At 43.5% G+C, this 21,288-nt stretch overlaps 3 protein-coding genes across 8 annotated transcripts; 1 reads left to right on the top strand and 2 right to left on the bottom strand.

The window, feature by feature from the left end:
• Positions 1–5: 5 nt before the first annotated feature.
• LOC311129859 (uncharacterized protein) lies at positions 6–2,815 on the top strand. Of its 3 annotated transcripts, XM_084162363.1 has the most exons (7): positions 6–84; positions 178–206; positions 861–895; positions 1,336–1,438; positions 1,800–1,958; positions 2,092–2,206; positions 2,342–2,815. In XM_084162363.1, exons 4-7 carry the CDS (start codon positions 1,344–1,346, stop codon positions 2,447–2,449), a joined length of 477 nt encoding a protein of 158 aa, XP_084018489.1. In that variant the 5' UTR covers positions 6–84; positions 178–206; positions 861–895; positions 1,336–1,343; the 3' UTR covers positions 2,450–2,815. The 3 variants fall into 3 exon arrangements, with proteins under 3 accessions (XP_084018489.1, XP_084018491.1, XP_084018490.1); XM_084162365.1 differs by lacking the exons at positions 6–84; positions 178–206; positions 861–895 and adding an exon at positions 1,072–1,152; XM_084162364.1 differs by lacking the exons at positions 6–84; positions 178–206; positions 861–895 and having other exon boundaries at positions 1,229–1,438.
• A 15-nt stretch (positions 2,816–2,830) lies between these two features.
• LOC311129858 (malonyl-CoA-acyl carrier protein transacylase, mitochondrial-like) lies at positions 2,831–5,349 on the bottom strand. Its single transcript, XM_084162362.1, has 5 exons — positions 4,726–5,349; positions 4,350–4,437; positions 4,030–4,247; positions 3,686–3,823; positions 2,831–3,391 (listed from the first exon to the last, which is right to left on the bottom strand). The coding sequence occupies exons 1-5, from the start codon at positions 5,212–5,214 to the stop codon at positions 3,119–3,121; spliced, it is 1,206 nt and encodes a 401-aa protein (XP_084018488.1). The 5' UTR covers positions 5,215–5,349; the 3' UTR covers positions 2,831–3,118.
• Positions 5,350–5,444: 95 nt separating this feature from the next.
• Positions 5,445–20,997, bottom strand: LOC311129857 (differentially expressed in FDCP 6 homolog). Of its 4 annotated transcripts, none has more exons than XM_084162361.1 (13): positions 20,823–20,997; positions 20,449–20,631; positions 18,851–18,991; positions 18,360–18,548; positions 17,483–17,713; positions 17,155–17,301; positions 9,140–9,248; positions 8,742–8,938; positions 8,506–8,613; positions 8,188–8,354; positions 7,707–7,908; positions 7,349–7,439; positions 5,445–7,188 (listed from the first exon to the last, which is right to left on the bottom strand). In XM_084162361.1, the coding sequence occupies exons 2-13, from the start codon at positions 20,542–20,544 to the stop codon at positions 6,989–6,991; spliced, it is 1,878 nt and encodes a 625-aa protein (XP_084018487.1). In that variant the 5' UTR covers positions 20,545–20,631; positions 20,823–20,997; the 3' UTR covers positions 5,445–6,988. The 4 variants fall into 4 exon arrangements, with proteins under 4 accessions (XP_084018487.1, XP_084018486.1, XP_084018484.1 ...); XM_084162360.1 differs by having other exon boundaries at positions 8,506–8,631; positions 20,449–20,567; positions 20,823–20,912; XM_084162358.1 differs by lacking the exon at positions 20,823–20,997 and having other exon boundaries at positions 8,506–8,631; positions 20,449–20,674.
• Between the last annotated feature and the right edge of the window lie 291 nt (positions 20,998–21,288).

The following is a 21,288-nucleotide window of genomic DNA, read 5'->3' as shown; positions in this document are numbered from 1 at the left end:
TCCTGGTATAACTGCCATAGGCGTGGCTGTTGAAATGATAATTGTGGCAGTTACTTGAAAACAACAAGATTAAAGGACGCTGCTGTAAGTACGACATTGTTTTACAACTGTGAAATATTCTAAACATTTTTATATTTAGGATATTGTACTATAATGCCCATATTATGTGCGTTACAGGGCGGCGTCTACTTTAATCTACAAAATAGGTAAGTTTGAAATGTGTGTTATTCTAAAATGCACCTGTTCCTTTGTTGTTAGACAAGGAATATTGTAGACAGTTATTGACTGCAGTACTGCTCTTCTCATTGATGTGAAACTCGATGAAAAAATATGAATAATGATAGGATCATTGTCATTGTTTAAATATTTTAAATTGAAATAGGGCAAATTGTACTGTATTTCTTGCTTGTGTGATCTTCAAAACGACCTTAGGTTTGTTTGGTGAAGAGGATGACATCACCTTATTTTGAAAAACCCCTGTCAGACATTGCCATCCACAAATAATATTTTCCCCCAATTGTTATGATTTGATCATACTGAAGGGCTAAGGCATATATTATGTTATTATTATTAATACAATTATTATTAATTGAATAGTTAAATAATTCAAAGTATCTTTATTACATATGTTTTACATTATTGTATTTATTTTTATTAGCCAATTATTTTAAAGACTAATGACAAATCCATGTTTTCATTGGATTGGTTTGAGACATTACATTTGTAAAGACATTATGTCATATTACAAAAACATATTTTGAGATGACAAAACAATGAAGCCATTATTTTGTGATGGTAGCCGTTTGGTTGATTTGAGTAATGGAAATCCACCATTTGCATTGCGACTACCTCTCCAACAGCACGTGAGCAGAGGGACAGAACAGCTTAGGGACAGGTGAGCAGAGCACTAAACTCTTGAGATTCCTAGTAAAAACTGACATGACATGCATTAATGTAGGTCACACACACGTGTTTATTTATCAATATTATGTATCGCAACACACACGCACGTTGAAACCTCATTGAGCCCATCCTGTGCAGTGAATCCTGAAGATGACATAATCTTTTCAGACTGAGGAAAGTTTGTGTGCACTGACCTGAATAATCTCCCCGGCAACACACTTCTGGGAACATGACCCGATATTTACACAGGTAGATAATTATGGGCGTTATCAAAGTTGTTATGACCATAGTCACACATACAGCTAGGTGCACTAACTCGCCTGTTACCACACTGAAAAAACAACTGTTGTCCTGACATGGATTCCACATCATTTAGGAGTGCAACACCCTGAAACTCATAACATGCGTGCTGCAAACTCTTTTCTTTATCAGAAAACAAAATGGTGGAGCACAGAAGAGAGCGAAGCTGTGCCATTTCCCTCCGGGCTGGACCTAGTGAGGTGGACAATGTCACCCTGTCTGATGTGAATCTCAGGTAAAGGCCACGTCACTCCAGTCCTGACCTCTGATCAGTTTACACAGATGATACAAAATAAGAAAGTTACATTTTACTAAAACGCTCTTATAAATCAAATCAAATTGTATTGGTCACATACACATCTTTAGCTGATGTGATCTCTTATAATGTCATAACAGACATTCAAAGGAGGTATTCGAATGCATCCCTCATTTCTTCCTCCATTGAAGTAGTCACTGATCTGAAATGACATTATGGGTGAAAGCAAAATGGTTGAAAGTGGACACTTTGTTGCTACCCAATCACCTGATTACCTCAAGGAATAAAGAATGCATTTCTAATGGTTCATGAACATCGTTTCTGTCCGTCCATCCTATAGGATCCATGCCAGGGCTGCCCGGACTGTAGGTCGTCAGCTGGCAGAGATGGGTGACAGACTGGACCGTGAATGGGAAGAGAGACTCTCTAATCAGTGGCCTGTGCCACAAACTCTCCATGTGACAAGGCCTTCCCATGTCCTGAGTAGAAGCATCTACAGGTTAGAGGGCTCAAAGACCAGGATGTATTGTGCCAAACAACTAGTAAAATCAGTGCTTATTTTGCACATAAGAAATATTTAAATGACTAACATTAATTATGGTTAACAAAGATTTCACGTAACTCATTGTCAGGGGGATACGAGGACAGCTTTGGGACGTGAAGAGTTTGCCTGGCGTGGCCAAAGCCTGGTTGGCCTCCGCTGTCCACAGTCCGGCTACACAGAGAGCAGAGGCTTGGGTAACCTGGGTAAAAGCCACTAGCATACTACGTATACCTATCTACTTCTCTCACATCTCTTCATCTGCATTGGGGGTAGGGGCTAAGTGTCGATTTGGGATAAGTCTCTTACTACCACTTGTGTTGTCCCTTGCCCCTACACAGGTTTCCAGTATTCAACCTGCTAACTGCCCTGGTTGGGCCAAAGCAACGCTTGCCACTGTGGCACTGGTGGCCACGGTAACCATTTGCACTGCATTGTGGAAGGAGTAGAAAGGCTAACCGTTGCACTGAGGGGGCTGTGAGCTGGACTTCTGGCTACAATGTTTTGTTGGACAATTTCCTAATTGAGTGAGATTAAAACAATTTTTACTATAGACTTTGATTTAAGAAAAAGAAAGAAATACAGTGTGTTATTGGATTGATTGTGCTGGATCGCAGTTTTTATAGTCTTATCAACTAATGCATGTTTTAAAGACTGTTGCTGGTCTGCAGTCTTTTCTATGAAGATTGGGCCTGTTACTGGTTAATATACATTTAATTGTCACAACTATCTTATGTTGCTTTATTGCACCACTAAATGGAAGCTTGGAAATTATTTTTTAATGACTTGAGAAAAAATAAACTTGAGAAAAACCCAAACTGACTTTTGACTCTCATAAATACCAGATATTTATTAATTGGTGCAAGGTCACTTGAATGAGTTCATATGGACAAAGAGTCATTTCTGTCACACTGAAGGAAGTATACTGTAGGTAATGTGTGTGTGTGTCAATGTCTTTAAATCCCCTTAGTACTGTTTTACTCCTTTTGGGTGGTTTTCAACAGGTGTATACTGTACAGTATGTAGACTGTACTGTATTGATACCAGTCTCTTCACAAATCCATGAGTCCTGTCTTACTCCTCTCACTCCTTAGACCATATTCCTCTCAGTATTCCTCTCAGTCATCGTGGGTGGTGACGTCCACGTGTGTGTAGCTCTTGTAGGCCTTCATGTTGCACTTCTGCAGCGTGGCCCCCAGCTGCTTCCCGGGGCCCATCTCGTAGGTGTGGGGGAAGCTCTGGCCCTGGGTCCTCTCGAACACCTCGTGGAGGGTCTGCTCCCACTTCACTGGCGACACAAGCTGCTTGGTCAGCTGCCTGCGCACGTGGCCCTCATGCATGTAGCGCTTGGCGTCCACGTTGGAGTACACGTTGATCTCTGGCCGACGCACCTAAGTTTGGATGGGTAGAGAGACGGGTTTGGCAAAGGATTTTCCCACCCCTTTAATTTATTTGGGCATTTATGGAGGGAAAATTAATGTTTTTAACCAGACTTATATAATTGGCAATCTGTCTTTGGCGCATGTTAGGAATCAAATCTTGTAAACTCCACCATACTTCAACCAACACGACTGGAGACATTGTATACTTGACGTATGCTGTATATTGTAACGTCCTGGCTGCACAGTACATTTACCGACTGGAAACTGAAAATATATTATTGACTGATTGATTAAGTTACGTACCTCCACCTGTCTGAGGACGTCTCTCAGGGGCTCGGTGGCAGACTCCATCAGCGCCGTGTGGAAGGCCCCACTCACCAGGAGCGGCCGCACACGCAGGAAGTGAAGTTTCCTCGAGTTCTGTTGTAGGAAGTCCAGTGCCTGAGGAATGGAGGAAGTGTCTGTGACTGTGTCTGTGATTCCACCCCTAGCCCCTTCCCCTAACCCATTTAGGTATATCTGAGATGTAGGTCTATAGCCTGCTTGACTCTGATCTCAAATAAATGTGAGGTACGTAATGCCAGGATGTTGTGGCCCAAGAGAGTGATCCAACTTCAAAGAAGAATGACTCCCCATTCATCCACTACCTCTTTGTGGCCGGCGATGACTCTCCCGTCGGGGAAAAGGTAGTTGGCCACGCTGCAGACGGGCTCCTTGATGCCCAGGCTAAGGCAGTGCTCCCTGGCCTGCAGACAGGCATGTTTGTACTTAGCCTGGGGCCTTCCCATTACCGACAGCATGCCGCTGGGGATCAGCTCTGACGCTTTCTGCATGGCCTCCGCTCGCACCTTCACCGCATACAGGGCTGTAGGATGGTAGAGACAAAAAAACTATGGTGACTTAGAATTATTCACTGTCTGTTCATAATTAAGTATAGCACAGCATTGGATAGAGTATTGAGGCTCACCTTCTGCGAAATCCATGGCTCCAGAAAACACCAGGGCTGCAAACTCTCCCACACTAAATCCTGCAGCAGCCACACAATTCTCAATGGCCTTAATGGATGAGGACACATACGATGACAAGATGTGCGTTGAGTTTTGTTTGTAGAGAAATACAATAATATTAATTGGTATAAAACGTCAGTGTGTCATAGGCTGCATTGTTAAACATATATTTAATGTACACTTTGCCATTAAATACACACTTGCAACTATTTAAATCATTTGCAACTCACACAAGTTCATTATCATTGGGACATTGACATGATACAGCACTACAAACATGGAGGGACAGCATCTGCGCATGTGCGGCTACAGACATGCAACTACTATGTGGCTTACCGCTGGATTTTCGTGGTTAAGCCTCTCCACAGCTGCCAGTGATGTGACAAACACTGCGGGCTGACAGTGGACTGTCTTCATCAATTCCTCCTCTGGTCCATCTAGGCACAGAGACAGCAAGTCGTAGCCCAGTATCTTCTGCGCGACGGCAAACATGTCCTTGACGTTTCCGTATTTCAGAAGCCCGCGACCCATACCCACGAACTGACTCCCCTGCCCGGGGAAGAGCAGGACAGAACACTCGCTCGGTTTCTTTTTGGGCCTCCGTTGTTCTTCCTCCGTGGGCTCATTCTCCAGGAGTTGGTCTTTGGTCTCGGGTGATGTTTGTGTCCCGTTCTGTGAGCCATGCTGATGGGGGTTGTTTGACACATTTCTGCACAAGGGAAATGACCTAAGCTCCGTTCTTGAGGTTATCCTCATCATGTTGAGGAGAGTAGCGCCTCTCATGTTGACTGATAAACCTTTTCTCAGGACGAAGACAATGTTCATAGTATTGCCACATGCATCTTTAAATTTGGTGTCCACCGAAGCGGTTCGTAGGTTTTTATAACTTGACGGAACTCATATTATGCGCTCCATGAGACTAGAAATGGGCGCAGCCATATTGTTTAGGAGAGACAAGTCGCGTTCAGATGACGTAGGAACGACGGTCACGAGTGTTTGGGCGCGTTGCAGATTCACAGGAAATCACACAAAAACATCACAAGACGTTAAAAATATTCACAATGAAATAGTAATCTTTAGTTAGAAATACTGCAAGTGATTGTTTGAATAGTTTTCATTGCTTGGTAGGCCTATTTGCCTACTCAAACAAACATGTTCAACTTCTGTAGGCTATCGAAAAAACATCATCCAAATGATATACTGTATGTAAGCCTATACCCATAAGGAAAACTAATGTATGATAATATATGTGACATATATGGACATATGAGTAATACATGTATTTAGATATTTATTTCAAATATTAGTACATATATTACATATGTATTTGAAATATGAGTCTAAGGCACTGCATCTCAGTGCTAACTGTGCCACTAGAGATCCTGGTTCGAATCCAGGCTCTGTCGCAGCCGGCCGCGACCGGGAGACTCATGGGCGGCGCACAATTGGCCCAGCGTCGTCCAGGGTAGGGGAGGGAATGGCCGGCAGGGATGTAGCTCAGTTGATAGAGCATGGCGTTTGCAACGCCAGGGTTGTGGGTTCGATTCCCACGGGGGGCCAGTATAAAAAAAAAAAAAAGATGTATTCACTAACTGTAAGTCGCTCTGGATAAGAGCGTCTGCTAAATGACTAAAATGTAAATGTAAATATGTCAATATTATATATTAGCCTTTGGTATGGGTATATGTGAGCCACAGACATTTTTCAAAAGGATTTAAGACATTATTTCAAAGAGATTGTATTTCAAGAATAAAAGATTGTGCTGAATATTAGGCCTATTTCAAAAGTGGACTGTAGATATTTGCGTGTCAGATTTTTCCTGACACACTTCCTTTCCTGAAGAAAAATGTCATACATGGGGGGGTTAGACTGCTTTGTATCAGATGGAGAAGAGAACAATCACGTTGTTCACACACATACCAGCATGTGCACTTCTTCTGTACAGAAATTCAAACCTGTCGTTTATTCTTGGTATTCTAGAATTTAGGATGACTGTAGTCCCCTAGCAAGATGGAAATCTGAACAGTCAGTTGGTTGATTGAGGTTGATGAGGTGTCTCTCAGTTCTTGAAGTAGTGTATAGACTACTGGGTCCACCTTCCAAGAATCATAGTCCTCATGGGTTATGTTAGTACGGAACTGAATATTTTTTTACATGGAAGAAACTAAAATTAGCATTCTTATTGCACAGGTAGTATCTCCAAGATCAAAGCACTTTCTAATAGGAACACAAATTCCATTTTATTAATTTTTTACAGATCCTACTCATCTCCTAGTTAGCACTACCAATGGTAGAGGTCGAGTTCCTCCCAGACTACATTCCAGATCTTACCACGCCTGGATTGGTATTTAACATATCAGCCAACCACCTCATATGATGTAGAAATCTGATGCCCGACTGTACAGTCGATGATGTGGCACGCAACCATTTATTGATGCAATGCAACACCTGCACATCTAGTCAGGCAGGAACTCGGGCATGTTTGACATTGCAGCCGACAGTGCAGGTGACTGCCGAATGACTGATCTACAAAGATCATAAATAACTACTCAATATTATTTGTAGATCAGTCAGTCAGTCACAATTTACCCATGACACATCACGATCCCTCAGGATCTGACAGGGTGATAGCCTCCACCTGTTCCTGTAGCCCTTTCTCTTCTGTGGCCGATTGGCTCTCAAGTATCTGCTGAGTTTCCTGATTGGCTCTTGGTTGGAGTTTAGCGATAAACTCACTGCTGGCTAATGCCCCCTCCTGTTTCGGGCAGGTGATTTTCACTGGCAACGATGATAACCTGTCTGTAGCAAAAGATACGGCATTCCATAATTAGTATAATTTATTGACTGTCCATCAAATCTGATTTCTTATTGCAGTATTTTTGTTTTTGCAACACATACATACATACATACATACATACACACACACAGAGAAAGAGAGAAATACATGGCAGAGCATTACCCCCAGGAGCGACGGGTTTCATTAGGCGGTTGAGCTGAACGTTCCAGTGTCGGACATGGCTACTGGCTTTACGAAGCTTCTCCTGAACTTCCTACAGACCCAGAGAGAGGGAAACAAGGACATAAGAACATACTGCTAGTTACACAGTTGATGTAAGCTGCACTTTGTTTTACCGTCTGTCATTTACTAGCAGGTATTGACTTATAGGTGCCCTATGCAACAATTCCACCTGCAAATAGCTCTATACCGAGTATAAAGGTTTATCACTGTGAAAATTATGGCTCCCTAAACTCCACTGTTGCAAGATTCCCACCTCCTGCCACCTCTTCTCCTCCATCTCTCATCTCCTCTCTCTCACCTCCAGGTGCTGGTGACTCCTCTCTCGGGTCTCTCGGAGGCTCTGGAGCTCCTGGGAGGCGTAGTGGAGGGCAGAGGGGTCCGGCCCGTCTTCCTTAGCTCCGTTTGGGGCCTCCTCCCTGGGGCTGATGTGGCGGGATGCCTCCTGCTGCTCCTGGAGGAGCAGACACTGCCTGTGCTTCTCCTCCTCTGCCTGCAGTACCCTGGGAGAGGAAGGAGGACAACGGTAGAGAGACAGTAGAAAGGGAGAAAAGATAGGAGAGAGGATGAGATGAGGGATATAAGGGCACAGAAGACCATTCCACTGCAATAGACAGGGACGTTTGGTGATCTGATCTGTGTCTTTAGTCTTGCAGCCATGTGTGTGTATCCTTATGTGTGTGTGTGTGTGTGTGTGTGTAATTGCGTGTGTGTGCCTGATTTCTCCTCCTCCAGGCGAGCCTGTTTCTACGTGTTGAGATAAGTTTGTGTAGGCGTGTTACCCTTCTAGCTCCAGCCTGACTTTCTCCTCCTCCATGTGGGCCTGTATCTCCGTGTTGAGAGCGGCCTCCAGTTTGTGCTGGGTCAGCTCCAGCTCCTGGATCCTCTTCCTCTGCTGCTCGGCCTCCTTCTCCTTCTCTGCCATCTCAGCCTGCATGCTCTCCCGCAACTGGGGAACACACGCAGGCAGGCAATCAGGCACGTATACATGTACACCGAATGCATTCATTCACACACACCATATACTCATTTATCTGGGGAACCTACACAGGTGCACTAATAAACCTAATTCGACTTTATTCTTCAGTACATGATCTCACCTTCTCGGCCTCCTCTAGCTGTCTCTCCAACTCTCTCTGGACCTCCTTCTGTTGCTCTCTCTCCTTCTCCTCCTCCTCCCTGCGCCGTTCCTCCACCTCTCGCTGGTGCTGTGGGACACATACATCCTACATGTCATGTTAAGTACTGTATACTATGTATGCATTACCCCCTCTTTCCCCCCACTCATCCTTTCTATCTCTCCTCTTTAATGCCTCTCTCTCTCCCTCCCTCTCACCTGAATAATACTCTCTATCTCCTGTCCTTGCCGTTCCTTTTCCCTCTCCCGGTCTTGAATGGTAAGCTCTTCTGATTGGCTGCCGCTCAGGCAGCGCCCCCGTTGGCTCTGCTCGCGCTGGACCCGCCTCTTCAGCTTTAGTTCCTGGTGCAGGGAGGACTTGCGCTCACCCTGGAGACGGATGGCAGTCTGCAAGGCTGGGGAGAGAGAGGACACACAGACACAAACACACACCCACAGGAGAATCAGAAAAAAGTGAATTTCCTTCCCTAATGCTTTTCAACCCATGTTTAATGTAATGTTTTAACCATTAGGTCAACAGGATATCCCCTTGGTCCGAGGATGACAATTAGGCTTGTGTCTCAGGCAGGGCGTTACACTTGTTCACATCCCCTCACCTTGGGTCCATTCCACCCTCTGTCTCTGGTCGGCGGCACTCATCTCATAGGTCTTGCTGGGGGTCTTCACACAAAAGAGACAACGCTTCCCATCCCTGTCTGGAATAGCCTAAAACCGAGAGAGGACAACTGGTGGTTGACTACCAGGGTGACATTATCAACACCCGAAGTTCCGCTCAGGTAATCCCAACCATAAATGATCAGCATTAGCATCATACTTCATGTAAACACTCATTGACTCTTGTTTTAATCCATGTCCTAGCTCAAAACATAGGCCCAATGGTACAGTTCTAGACAAGCTTGTATCTATACCAATTCAAGCTAGCCCTATGGTATTTTCAAATAAGGGGCTACCAACTGAGCATAGTGTGCTTATATTAGAGTCTCATATGAAATCCCTCAGCTGCGGCGTTGGACTGATTCATGTAAATGCCAGAAGTTTGATCTCGAAAATGGATTTGATTATAACTCTGGCCTCTCAAACCAATGTGGACATTCTGGTAATATCTGAAACTGCAAAAATGGAAGAGGCAAGTGGAAGGGGGAAACAGTAAGGAACTTGTCTGTCAGCCCTGCATTAAAGACCAAAATTGGTTAAAGAAAATGGTGATAAATAAAAAAGTATACCAGTTTAATTTCAGGACCAAATAGTTGGGAAGAGATTTTCGATGTACCAATTCCATGGCACATGGTTATTGAACTGTTACACAAAACTGTTACACAAAACGGCGCCGAATTCAAAACGTAACATTTTTCAATTAAAATTATTATACAAAATTCTTGCAACCAATAGAATGTTATATACAGTGGGGAGAACAAGTATTTGATACACTGCCGATTTTGCAAGTGTTCCTACTTACAAAGCATGTAGAGGTCTGTAATTTTTATCATAGGTACACTTCAACTGTGAGAGACGGAATCTAAAACAAAAATCCAGAAAATCACATTGTATGATTTTTAAGTAATTAATTTGCATTTTATTGCATGACATAAGTATTTGATACATCAGAAAAGCAGAACTTAATATTTGGTACAGAAACCTTTGTTTGCAATTACAGAGATCATACGTTTCCTTTAGGTCTTGACCAGGTTTGCACACACTGCAGCAGGGATTTTGGCCCACTCCTCCATACAGACCTTCTCCAGATCCTTCAGGTTTCGGGGCTGTCACTGGGCAATACGGACTTTCAGCTCCCTCCAAAGATTTTCTATTGGGTTCAGGTCTGGAGACTGGCTAGGCCACTCCAGGACCTTGAGATGCTTCTTACGGAGCCACTCCTTAGTTGCCCTGGCTGTGTGTTTTGGGTCGTTGTCAAGCTGGAAGATCCAGCCACGACCCATCTTCAATGCTCTTACTGAGGGAAGGAGGTTGTTGGCCAAGATCTCGCGATACATGGCCCCATCCATCCTCCCCTCAATATGGTGCAGTCGTCCTGTCCCCTTTGCAGAAAAGCATCCCCAAAGAATGATGTTTCCACCTCCATGCTTCACGGTTGGGATGGTGTTCTTGGGATTGTATTCATCCTTCTTCTTCCTCCAAACACGGCGAGTGGAGTTTAGACCAAAAAGCTCTATTTTTGTCTCATCAGACCACATGACCTTCTCCCATTCCTCCTCTGGATCATCCAGATGGTCATTGGCAAACTTCAGACGGGCCTGGACATGCGCTGGCTTGAGCAGGGGGACCTTGCGTGCGCTGCAGGATTTTAATCCATGATGGCGTAGTGTGTTACTAATGGTTCTCTTTGAGACTGTGGTCCCAGCTCTCTTCAGGTCATTGACCAGGTCCTGCTGTGTAGTTCTGGGCTGATCCCTCACCTTCCTCATGATCATTGATGCCCCACGAGGTGAGATCTTGCATGGAGCCCCAGACCGAGGGTGATTGACCGTCATCTTGAACTTCTTCCATTTTCTAATAATTGCACCAACAGTTGTTGCCTTCTCACCAAGCTGCTTGCCTATTGTCCTGTAGCCCATCCCAGCCTTGGGCAGGTCTACAATTTTATCCCTGATGTCCTTACACAGCTCTCTGGTCTTGGCCATTGTGGAATGGTTGGAGTCTGTTTGATTGAGTGTGTGGACAGGTGTCTTTTATACAGGTAACGAGTTCAAACAGGTGCAGTTAATACAGGTAATGAGTGGAGAACAGGAGGGCTTCTTAAAGAAAAACTAACAGGTCTGTGAGAGCCGGAATTCTTACTGGTTGGTAGGTGATCAAATACTTATGTCATGCAATAAAATGCAAATTAATTACTTAAAAATCATACAAATGTGATTTTCTGGATTTTTGTTTTAGATTCTGTCTCTCACAGTTGAAGTGTACCTATGATAAAAAATTACAGACCTCTACATGCTTTGTAAGTAGGAAAACCTGCAAAATCAGCAGTGCATCAAATACTTGTTCTCCCCACTGTGTATGTATGTATGTATATATATATATATATATATATATATATATATATATATATATATATATATGGGATACAACCATCCCAGCTCTGCAGATTTTGCTGCGAAAAGACAGAATCATTAGATCATTTGTTTTGGTACTGTCCATATGTGGCTTGTTTTTGGTCACAGGTTCAGAAATGGCTGAAGAAGTGCAACATTTACCTGGATCTAACTCTGCACATAGCACTACTGGGTGATTTAAAAAGTCATAGTCAATCGATCAATAACATAATAAAACTTTTAGCAAAAATGTCAATCTGTAGAAACTATTAGACTAGAAAGGTTCAGAACTTTTGTAAAACATCATAGAACAGTTGAAAAATATATGGCAAATAGAAATCAAAACTGGATGGTGTTCAGAGATAGATGGTAGGGGTTGAGTGGAGCTGAAGGGTGGGACTAAAAACAACAAGATAAGTAATGTAAAATATACTGTGTCCGTAAAATGTATATAGGTTCAGAACTTTAGTGAAACAGCACAGTTAAAAATATATGGCAAATAGAAATCAAAACTGGATGGTATTCAGAGATAGATGGGAGGAGTTGAGGGAAACTTGGCTAAATAAGACTGTGCCGGATACTGATGAGTCTCTGGCTGGTTATAATGTTTTGGATCTGACAGAGTTGGCAGACGTGGAGGTGTCACCATATTTACAAAGGACAACTTAAATGTTTGTGTATCTCTCACTACCTCTGTCCCTAAGCAATTTGAATGTCTAGTCCTAAATGTGGCCCTTGGTAATAATGCCCAACTTATGCTAGTTGGAATGTATAGCCCTCCCTCCAATTGTCTATCTAATTATGCTACATCTGAATTATTAATTTTGGGTGATCTTAATCTGGATTGTTGAAGCCAGCTTCTGATAGGCTGAAATATATCTGCATTGAGCTAAATCTAACTCAGCTGATAACTAAACCAACCCGCCCCAACTTTAAAACACCCTGTAAAATCTGGGGTTATCCCTAAGATCTGGAAAACGGCACAAGTCCTCCCCCTACACAAAGGCGGAGATCCTTCTGACTTGGATAACTACTGTCCAATTTCTTGCCTTGACAAAGTTTTAGAGTCACTGGCCAACTCTCAGCGTATAACTTTTTCAATGTCTCATTCTATTCTTAATGAGCACCAATCTGATTTTAGACCTGGACATAGCACTGTTTCATTATTATTTATGTATTTATTATAATATATATATTTCTTTACTCCAGATACAAAATTATAGATATGAACAACAACTTACAGGCGCACACAAACAATGACTACATCTCATCTGCCCAGACCCGCATGCTCACACCCCCATCCCTAGTGCCTTCATTGTACCAATTTGTTTTTCTTGGTCGCCCATGCTATTTCAATAATAAATCATTCCATTTTTCCATTGTGTTAATGATGGCAGATTGATTTCAACGTTTTTACACTGAACAAAAATATAAAACGCAACAATTTCAAAGATTTTACTGAGTTACAGTTCATATAAGGAAATCAGTCAATTTATATAAATAAATTAGGCCCTAATCTATGGATTTCACATGACTGGGAAACCAGATATGCATCTGTTGGTCATAGATACCTTTTTTTTTTTTAAAGTAGGTGCGTGGATATAAAAAACTGTTAGTATCTGGTGTGACCACAATTTGCCTCATGCAGTGCGACACATCTCCTTTGCATAAAGTTGATCAGGCTGTTGATTGTGGCCTGTGGAATGTTGTCCCACTCCTCTTCAATGGCTGTGCGAAGTTGCAGGATATTGGCGGGAACTGGAACACGCTGTCATACACGTCAATCCAGAGCATCCCAAACATGCTCAATGGGTGACATGTCTGGTGAGTATGCAGGCCGTGAAAGAACTGGGACATTTTCAGCATCCAGGAATTGTGTACAGATCCTTGCGACATGTGGCCATGCATTATCATGCTGAAACATGAGGTGAAGGCGGCGGATGAATGGCACGACAATGGGCCTCAGGATCTCGTGATGGTATCTCTGTGCATTCAAATTGCCATTGATAAAATGCAATTGTGTTTATTGTCCGTAGCTCTATGCCTGCCCATACCATAACCCCACCGCTCTGTTCACAACGTTGACATCAGCAAACCGCTCGCCTACATGACGCCATACATGCTGTCTGCCATCTGCCCGGTACAGTGGAAACCGAGATTTATCCGTGAAGAGCACACTTCTCCAGGTTACAACGCCAAACTGCAGTCAGGTCAAGACCCTGGTTAGGACGACGAGCACACAGATGAGCATCCCGGAGACATTTTGTGCAGAAATTCTTGGGTTGTGCAAACCCACAGTTTCATCAGCTGTCTGGGTGGCTGGTCTCAGACGATCTCGTCGGTGAAGTTCCCTGGATGTGGAGGTCATGGGCTGGCGTGGTTACACATGGTCTGCGGTTGTGAGGCCGGTTGGACGTACTGCCAAATTCACTCAAATGACGTTGGAGGCGGCTTATGGTAGAGAAATTAACATTAAATTATCTGGCAACAGCTCTGTTGGACATTCCTGCAGTCAGCATGCCAATTGCACGATCCCTCAAAACTTGAGACATCTGAGGCATTGTGTTGTGTGACAAAACTGCACATTTTAGAGTGGCCTTTTCTTGTACCCAGCACAAGGTAATGATCATACTGTTTAATCAGCTTCTTGATATGCCACACGTGTCAGGTGGATGGATTATCTTGGAAAAAGATAAATGCTCACTAACAGGGATGTAAACAAATTTGTGCACAACATTTTAGAGAAATAAGCTTTTTGTGTGTATGGAAAATTTCAGGGATCTTTTATTTTCAGCTCATGAAACATGGGACCAACACTTTACATGTTGCGTTTCTATTTTTGTTCAGTATAGTATACCTTTTTTCAAGATGAGTGATGACAAGAGAATCGTCCAGCCCATTGGGTATCTCATTACACCCCTATATGCCATGTCTTGAAATATGCAGACAAACGGATTAACAGACATAGCACTGTTTCAGCAGCTACACTTGTCTTATGTGCTATATTGTTTAGACCATAAAAATCATTGTGCCGCCTTATTTATTGACCTGTTAAAGGCATTTGATACTGTTGACCATTTCTTACTTGTTCAAAGGTTGTCTGAAATAGGCTAGGTCAGGCATCTTGCAGTTGGTTCAAGAACTATCTAATGGACAGGACACAATGTGCTTACTGACAATATTAAGAAAAGATGTGCCGCAGGGGTCGATTTTTGGCCCTGGTCTCGTCACTATTTCTATAAATAATATTGGTCTATCTGTTCAAACCTGTAACCTTAATCTCTACGCGGATGATACAGTTGTTTACTCCTGTGCCCCCTCAGTACAGCAGGCCATTCATAAACTTCAGCATGGTTTTGACTCCATTCAGAAATCGCTTACTGATCTTAAACTAGTGCTAAATGCTAATAAAGCCAAGTTTATTGTGTTCTCCAGGTCTCGTAATATTGACCCTGAGGACCTACATATTTGCACATTGAAGGGAGCCCAAATTGAACAAGTGCCCCATTATAAGTACTTGGGTATTTGGATTGACGATAAGCTCTCTTTTAAAACACACATTGAAAAACTGACAAGAAAGTTGAGAATTAAGATTGGTTTCTTTTATAGAAATAAATCCTGCCTCACCTTGGAAAGTAGAAGGAAGATTGTTCAAGCAACGCTTCTCTCAGTACTTGATTATGGTGATGTAATCTACATGCATGTGGCAGCCTCTGTTTTAAAACCTTAAGATTCAGTCTATCATTCAGCACTGTGTTTTATCACTACGGACAATTTTCGTACACATCACTGCATTTTGTATAGTTCTGTTGGCTGGAAGTCACCGACTACCAGAAGGGCCCAGCATTGGCTACTTTTTGTACATAAAGCGGTTCTTCAGAGATTTCCCCACTACATCAGCTCACGTATTAAATGAAGATCCAGCAATTTTCAGACCCGCTCTCTGGACTGACTGCTTCTGGAGGTCCCGCGGGTCTCCACTGACCTGGGGGAAAATGCTTCTAGCTTTTGTGTTCCCAGCTCATGGAATAGCCTTCAGGTCACCTTGAAATTAAACTCACTGTTCTCCATTGGACAGCTTAGATCGAGTTTAAGGGAGGTGATATGCGAGAGTTGTGTTTGTTTTGATTAATCCTGTTTTCTTTATTGTATTGATATTATTTATTGTATGTTCATGTTCACAGGGCTACCTTGCAAATGGTCTCAATGGTGACCCAACCTGTACAAATAAAAGTTAAATAGAAAAATGTAATAATACCCTACATGACCAAAAGTATGTGGACACCTGCTCGTCAAACATCTCATTCCAAAATCACAGGCATTAATATGGAGTTGGTCCCCCCTTTGCTGCTATAACAGCCTCCACTCTTCTGGGAAGGCTTTCCACTAGATGTTAGAACATTGCTGCGGGGACTTGCTTCCATTCAGCCACAAGAGCATTAGTGAGGTCGGGCACTGATGTTGGGCGATTAGGCCTGGCTCGCAGTCGGCGTTCCAATTAATCCCAAAGGGGTTCGATGGGGTTGGAGTCAGGGCTCTGTGCAGGCCAGTCAAGTTCTTCCACATCGATTTCGGTAAACCATTTCTGTATGGACCTCGCTTTGTTCACGGGGGCATTGTCATGCTGAAACAGGAAAGGGCATTCCCCAAACTGTTGCCACAAAGTTGGATGCACAGAATCGTCTAGAATGTCATTGTATACTGTAGTGTTAAGATTTCCCTTTACTGGAACTAAGGGGCCTAGCCCGAACCATGAAAAACAGCCCCAGACTATTAGTCATCCTCCACCAAACTTTACAGTTGGTACTATACATTCGGGCAGGTAGCATTCTCCTGGCGTCCACCAAACCCAGATTAGTCCGTCGGACTGCCAGATGGTGAAGCGTAATTCATCACTCCAGAGAACGCGTTTCCTCTGCTCCAGAGTCCAATGGCGGCGAGCTTTACACCACTCCAGCCGATGCTTGGCATTGCACGTGGTGATCTTAGGCTTGTGTGCGGCTACTCGGCCATGGAAACCCATGAAGCGCCCGACAAACAGTTATTGTGCTGACGTTGCTTGCAGAGGCAGTTTGGAACTCGGTAGTGAGTGTTGCAACTGACGACAGACGATTTTTAGCACTTGGCGGTCCCGTTCTGTGAACTTGTGTGGCCTATCACGTCGCGGCTGAGCCGTTGTTGCTCCTAGACGTTTCCACTTCACAATAACAGCACTTACAGTTGACCGGGGCAGAAATTTGACAAACTGACTTGTTGGAAAGGTGGCATCCTATGACGGTGCCACGTTGAAAGTCACTGTGCTCTTCAGTAAGGCCATTCTACTGCCAATGTGTGTCTATGGAGATTGCATGGATGTGTGCTCGATTTTATACACCTGTCAGCAACAGGTGTGGCTGAAATAGCAGAATCCACTCATTTGAAGGGGTGTCTACATACTTTTGCACATCTCAATCTCAGGTACGCAGTAGCGATGCACTCAGCCATTAGCGAATAAATAATAATCCTAGCCAAGATTTTTTCTACTGGTTTTTGGATTCAAAGATAAACCAGAATAACAAGATTACCTCCACAACACAATTCTGGTCCAATGGAATCTCTCCCTTCTTGTCTTTTAGGTCCTCGCTGGCGTAGTAGGTCATGAAGGATGGCCTGAGTACAAACCAACGCTCCATCCAGTTCCTACGCACATGTCCCTTTTTCCACATGTAACCCTGCGAGAGAGAGAGAGAGACAGACAGAGAGAGAGGGATTGATCAGTGTCTCTGTATTGTGAATTTCATTCAGCGCAAACACATAAAAACAGCCCCACTCCCCTGCCCCCCCACACACACACACAGCTACACATCCCTCCCCTCACCCCGGGGCCACATCCATACACTCCCACCAACTCACCCTCTTGAGGACGTTGTGGTACATCTCCAAGAAGACTTGGTCCAGGGCCAGACTGAAGGCCTCCACACTGCTGACCCTCAGCAGCCTCCCGGCGCCCATGTGATCCAGGAACACCCACACCGACATGCCCTCCTCCTGGACAGAGTCAACCTGGGATAGCAGGTCCTCCAGGGGCTTGCCGTCCCACTCCTGGTTCATCGCAGTGGAGATTTTCTTCAGCAGGTACTCCACCTGTGTGTGTGTGTGGGGGGGGGGGGGGATAAATGTGACATTTTGGATTACACATGTAAAGTTACAAGTCAGAAAATATCTTTATCCTTCTATGGGTCAATTTGCTGGGACCCATATTCAGAAAGTGATCTAGTAAAGGGATAATGCTGTGGTCAGCAAGTTGCAACACATCTTCATAAAGCCTACAGATGATATCGAGTGAGTTCACGTGTTATCAACAGGAAACCAACCTCCCTCCTATTGGTTTATTCCACCCCGACTTCCTGCTTAGGGGGAGGAGCTCAGGAAGTAAGGACCTAGATTAGTGATTTTTTTGCAAGGGGCTATCGATAAAGATACAGTTTGTATACTGCAAGCGTCAAAGCACACAGTGTAGTCAGATGGCCACCGGACTGCATAACTACGACTATTTTCTTACTCTGTTTATATACAGTCCTGTATGTGTATCTATTCACCCTCTATTTCTCCCTCCCTCTTCAGCTCTCCTCCTTTCCCACTTCTCACTCTCTTTTCCAGATGAACTATTTCCTCCCTACCTACACATCTCCTTTCCTCTCTTTCTCTCTGAAAGATACTGACTTTATATTTAAATGTGCCAATGGAAGTCAGTCTCTCCCTGCCCCCCTCATCCCTCCACCCCCCTCACCTCCTGTGGGATCATGATGAGCGGGTAGTGGTCCTCCGACAGCAGGTTGAAGAGACAGAAAAGTTTGAAGCAGTCTCTCAGGGAGCACAGCAGCCCCCCCTGGCCGCTGGTAGGTTTGTAGTTTTTCTTCATGGTCATCATCCAGCACAGGTCGTCAAACGTCTCCTTGTCGTACGCACCCTCTTTGACCTGGGTGCAGCACACCAGGGGTTAATTCATTAATTAGTACTGGTAAAGAGGTTAAAGGGATAGTTCACCCAAATGACTAAATTACATATTGGTTTCAATACCCTGTAAGCAGTCTATGAACAAGGTAAGACAGCAATGCATGCTTCAGTTTTGCTCACAGGTTAAGGAAACCAATATGTTGTTTTGTAATTTGGGTGAACTAAGATTAAGATCAAGATCAAGTGCAATTCATCTCCTGAATGGACTGGAATTCACTCATCTCAATGTGAAAATCCTCAATTGAGTAGTGATGTGATGGTTACCTTGGCCAGTATGTATTTGTTGAGGTACGGCATGTAGCCATGGTTTGACACGGGTCCATCGTCATCGTCTTGGAAGTGTTCCTCCAGCGCCACGGGGTCATGAGGAATGTTCAACACCGTGCACAGGTTGTGGGAGAGAACCTGTGACATGCACGCACACACACACACAGAAAAATGAAGAAAATGCCTGTGTCAAAGGGAGATTCTCAATTGGTTCACTCAACTCCTCCGTCCTCAGTTATCCTCTCCTTGCCTCCTTTTCAAAAGGTCAAAGGTAACCGAGGAGAGGAGGGGAGGACAGGAAATGTGGAAACAAATACGCTTGTATGAAATTATACTCTCTTTCTTCACTCGCTCGTCATCATGTAAATTACATTTCATGGGGTGGAATCCCAAATTAAATGTGTAAAGTATTAAAAAGACATGTAGCTAGTTGTGCTGAACATTTTATAGATATAAGAATAAGTAGCATTTAGCTTTTAAATATGCATACTTTCCTCCTCTGTGTAAACAACAGCTGATTCAAAACTCTTCCACGAAGGATACTCTTGTGCTTCCTCGCCTGGAGGAGGCCATCTCGGACACGAGGACACTCCTCTGTTTCAAACTAATTGACACTATCCTCGACCACTCTACAACTTATCGGTTTTTGGGTCACGGAGGAGAGAGGATGGAGGATTCGAGGAGAGGATGGTATTTTGGCCAAATGAGAATCTCCCATAAATGACCCTTTAAAATGTATTATGTTACTGTTAATATTAAATCTACTATTCCTATATATACAGTATGTAAGTGGTTACTAAAATAGTGCACATAAACTCAAATAATCTCATATCATATGAAACAACCAACACACACACACACACAGCCCTCTCAGTGTGAGCATGTCTGGACACCTGCCTGCTATTTCCTGGGATTCTCACCATAGGGCGAACGCAACGTGTTTGAACTCGACAGGCCAGAGACTGAGTGAGGGGGAAGATGACTGGGGAAGATGTCTGAACACACCGTCTGTTTCTGTTGTACAGTAAACTTTGATATGTTGTCATGTGTACAGGATGAGTGCAGTAAAGGGAGAGGGACAGACCTGGACTTTGAAATGAGGGCATAGTTGACTACCGCCTGACCTAGATGCACCTATTTCTGTGTGTGTGTAGGCTGCCGCTGTTGATATTACTCACTGAAGAGGGTTTCATGGATACACACTCATGAGTGTGTATCCATGTTTTAAAGTCACCAATGTATCCAAAGTGTGTGTGTGAGTGAGTGAGAGAATGTCTTCATGTGTATGTTTCTCATACTCAGCAGTATTCCTGCATGATGCATGCAAATTATTATTTTTTACAAGTGGACTGTTAACTTTATAATGGTATACATCCCTAGATTCAAGCGGAATAATTTATTATAGCCTAATATAACAACTTGTAAGAGGCTAACAATGTATTTTTTAAGGCTATCTTGATCAGATCTTCAAACGTCAAAATGTTTGTTTATAAGGTTATGAGTAAGAAGCTGGCGCCAGAGGCACAGAGGCAATTCAACACCCATTTCCTGATTATAAAGCTCAGCACTTGGAAATATTACACTTCAAATCTAACCTTCAGCTGGGATTTCGATACTTTGCCGCATTTCTCCATGTCCAGCGATGTGAAGGCGTACCAGATGGACTTGAGCAGTTCGGATTGTAGTTCCATTGTGGAGACAGACGTCTTAGCGTCTACATTCCGAAGCCGGCGGAGTTGCGCACAGCACAGTGAAATCAGTATTGCAAAGTGGAAGCGCTTACCGAGAAGGCGAACAGGACACATTAAGAAAAGGGGTGGAGAAGAGATTAATAATTATGTAACGAAAGTAAAAGACTATATGCATATAATAGGATATTTATAATCATAATAAATACTTAGTAAAAATGTATAAACCACAATATCAATATTTAACTTGTTTGGATTCATGTAAGGTACTAATAGCCTACCTTTTAACCTATAATTATGTTTTAGGTCATTCAAATGGACTTCAAACTTCGAATGAGTTTGGAAAACTCATGCATCCTTGTAAATTATAGACCTCTCTCTTTCAAGTGATGGTGGTAAATTAACCCCAGCTCTTGGTTGATATCATTGCTATGCATAGTCGATATCACTACATCCCCCAGCAGCCACTCTGGGTTTGAGTCACACTCTCACAATTCCACCAACTCACAACTTGTTTCCTTACAAGTAAGAGAGAGATCCGGAATTATGAGCGGGCCTTGGGGGGCCTGGCCCGCCCTACCGCACTTCATTGTCAGTCCAAATAAAATATTTAAATATTGATCATTTATTTGACCGAGACGCACGCGGACAGAAAGACGCATCGATCTCAGTTAAAGCATCCGCGCGAGCGAAACAGCGCCCCTCTGTCTCAGTACGTGTAGACCATGTATCTGACGCTGTCTGGAC

Source organism: Coregonus lavaretus (assembly GCF_964263955.1).
Source record: "Coregonus lavaretus genome assembly, chromosome: 5".
Classification (NCBI taxonomy): domain Eukaryota; kingdom Metazoa; phylum Chordata; class Actinopteri; order Salmoniformes; family Salmonidae; genus Coregonus; species Coregonus lavaretus.
This window is presented reverse-complemented; position numbering and strand designations above follow the sequence as displayed.

Coding starts and splice junctions, on each gene's coding strand:
- LOC311129859 (XM_084162363.1), top strand. CDS start 1,344: ATGGTGGAGCACAGAAGAGAGCGAAGCTGTGCCATTTCCCTCCGGGCT. Junction 1,439..1,799: donor CTGTCTGATGTGAATCTCAG/GTAAAGGCCACG, acceptor TCCATCCTATAG/GATCCATGCCAGGGCTGCCC. Junction 2,207..2,341: donor CAGAGGCTTGGGTAACCTGG/GTAAAAGCCACT, acceptor GCCCCTACACAG/GTTTCCAGTATTCAACCTGC.
- LOC311129858 (XM_084162362.1), bottom strand. CDS start 5,214: ATGAACATTGTCTTCGTCCTGAGAAAAGGTTTATCAGTCAACATGAGA. Junction 4,438..4,725: donor TTAACCACGAAAATCCAGCG/GTAAGCCACATA, acceptor TCATCCATTAAG/GCCATTGAGAATTGTGTGGC. Junction 3,392..3,685: donor ACGTCCTCAGACAGGTGGAG/GTACGTAACTTA, acceptor ATCCAAACTTAG/GTGCGTCGGCCAGAGATCAA.
- LOC311129857 (XM_084162358.1), bottom strand. CDS start 20,658: ATGTGTCCTGTTCGCCTTCTCGGTAAGCGCTTCCACTTTGCAATACTG. Junction 9,249..17,154: donor ACCAGAATTGTGTTGTGGAG/GTAATCTTGTTA, acceptor TCTCGGTTTTAG/GCTATTCCAGACAGGGATGG. Junction 8,632..8,741: donor AGATAGAGAGTATTATTCAG/GTGAGAGGGAGG, acceptor CATGACATGTAG/GATGTATGTGTCCCACAGCA.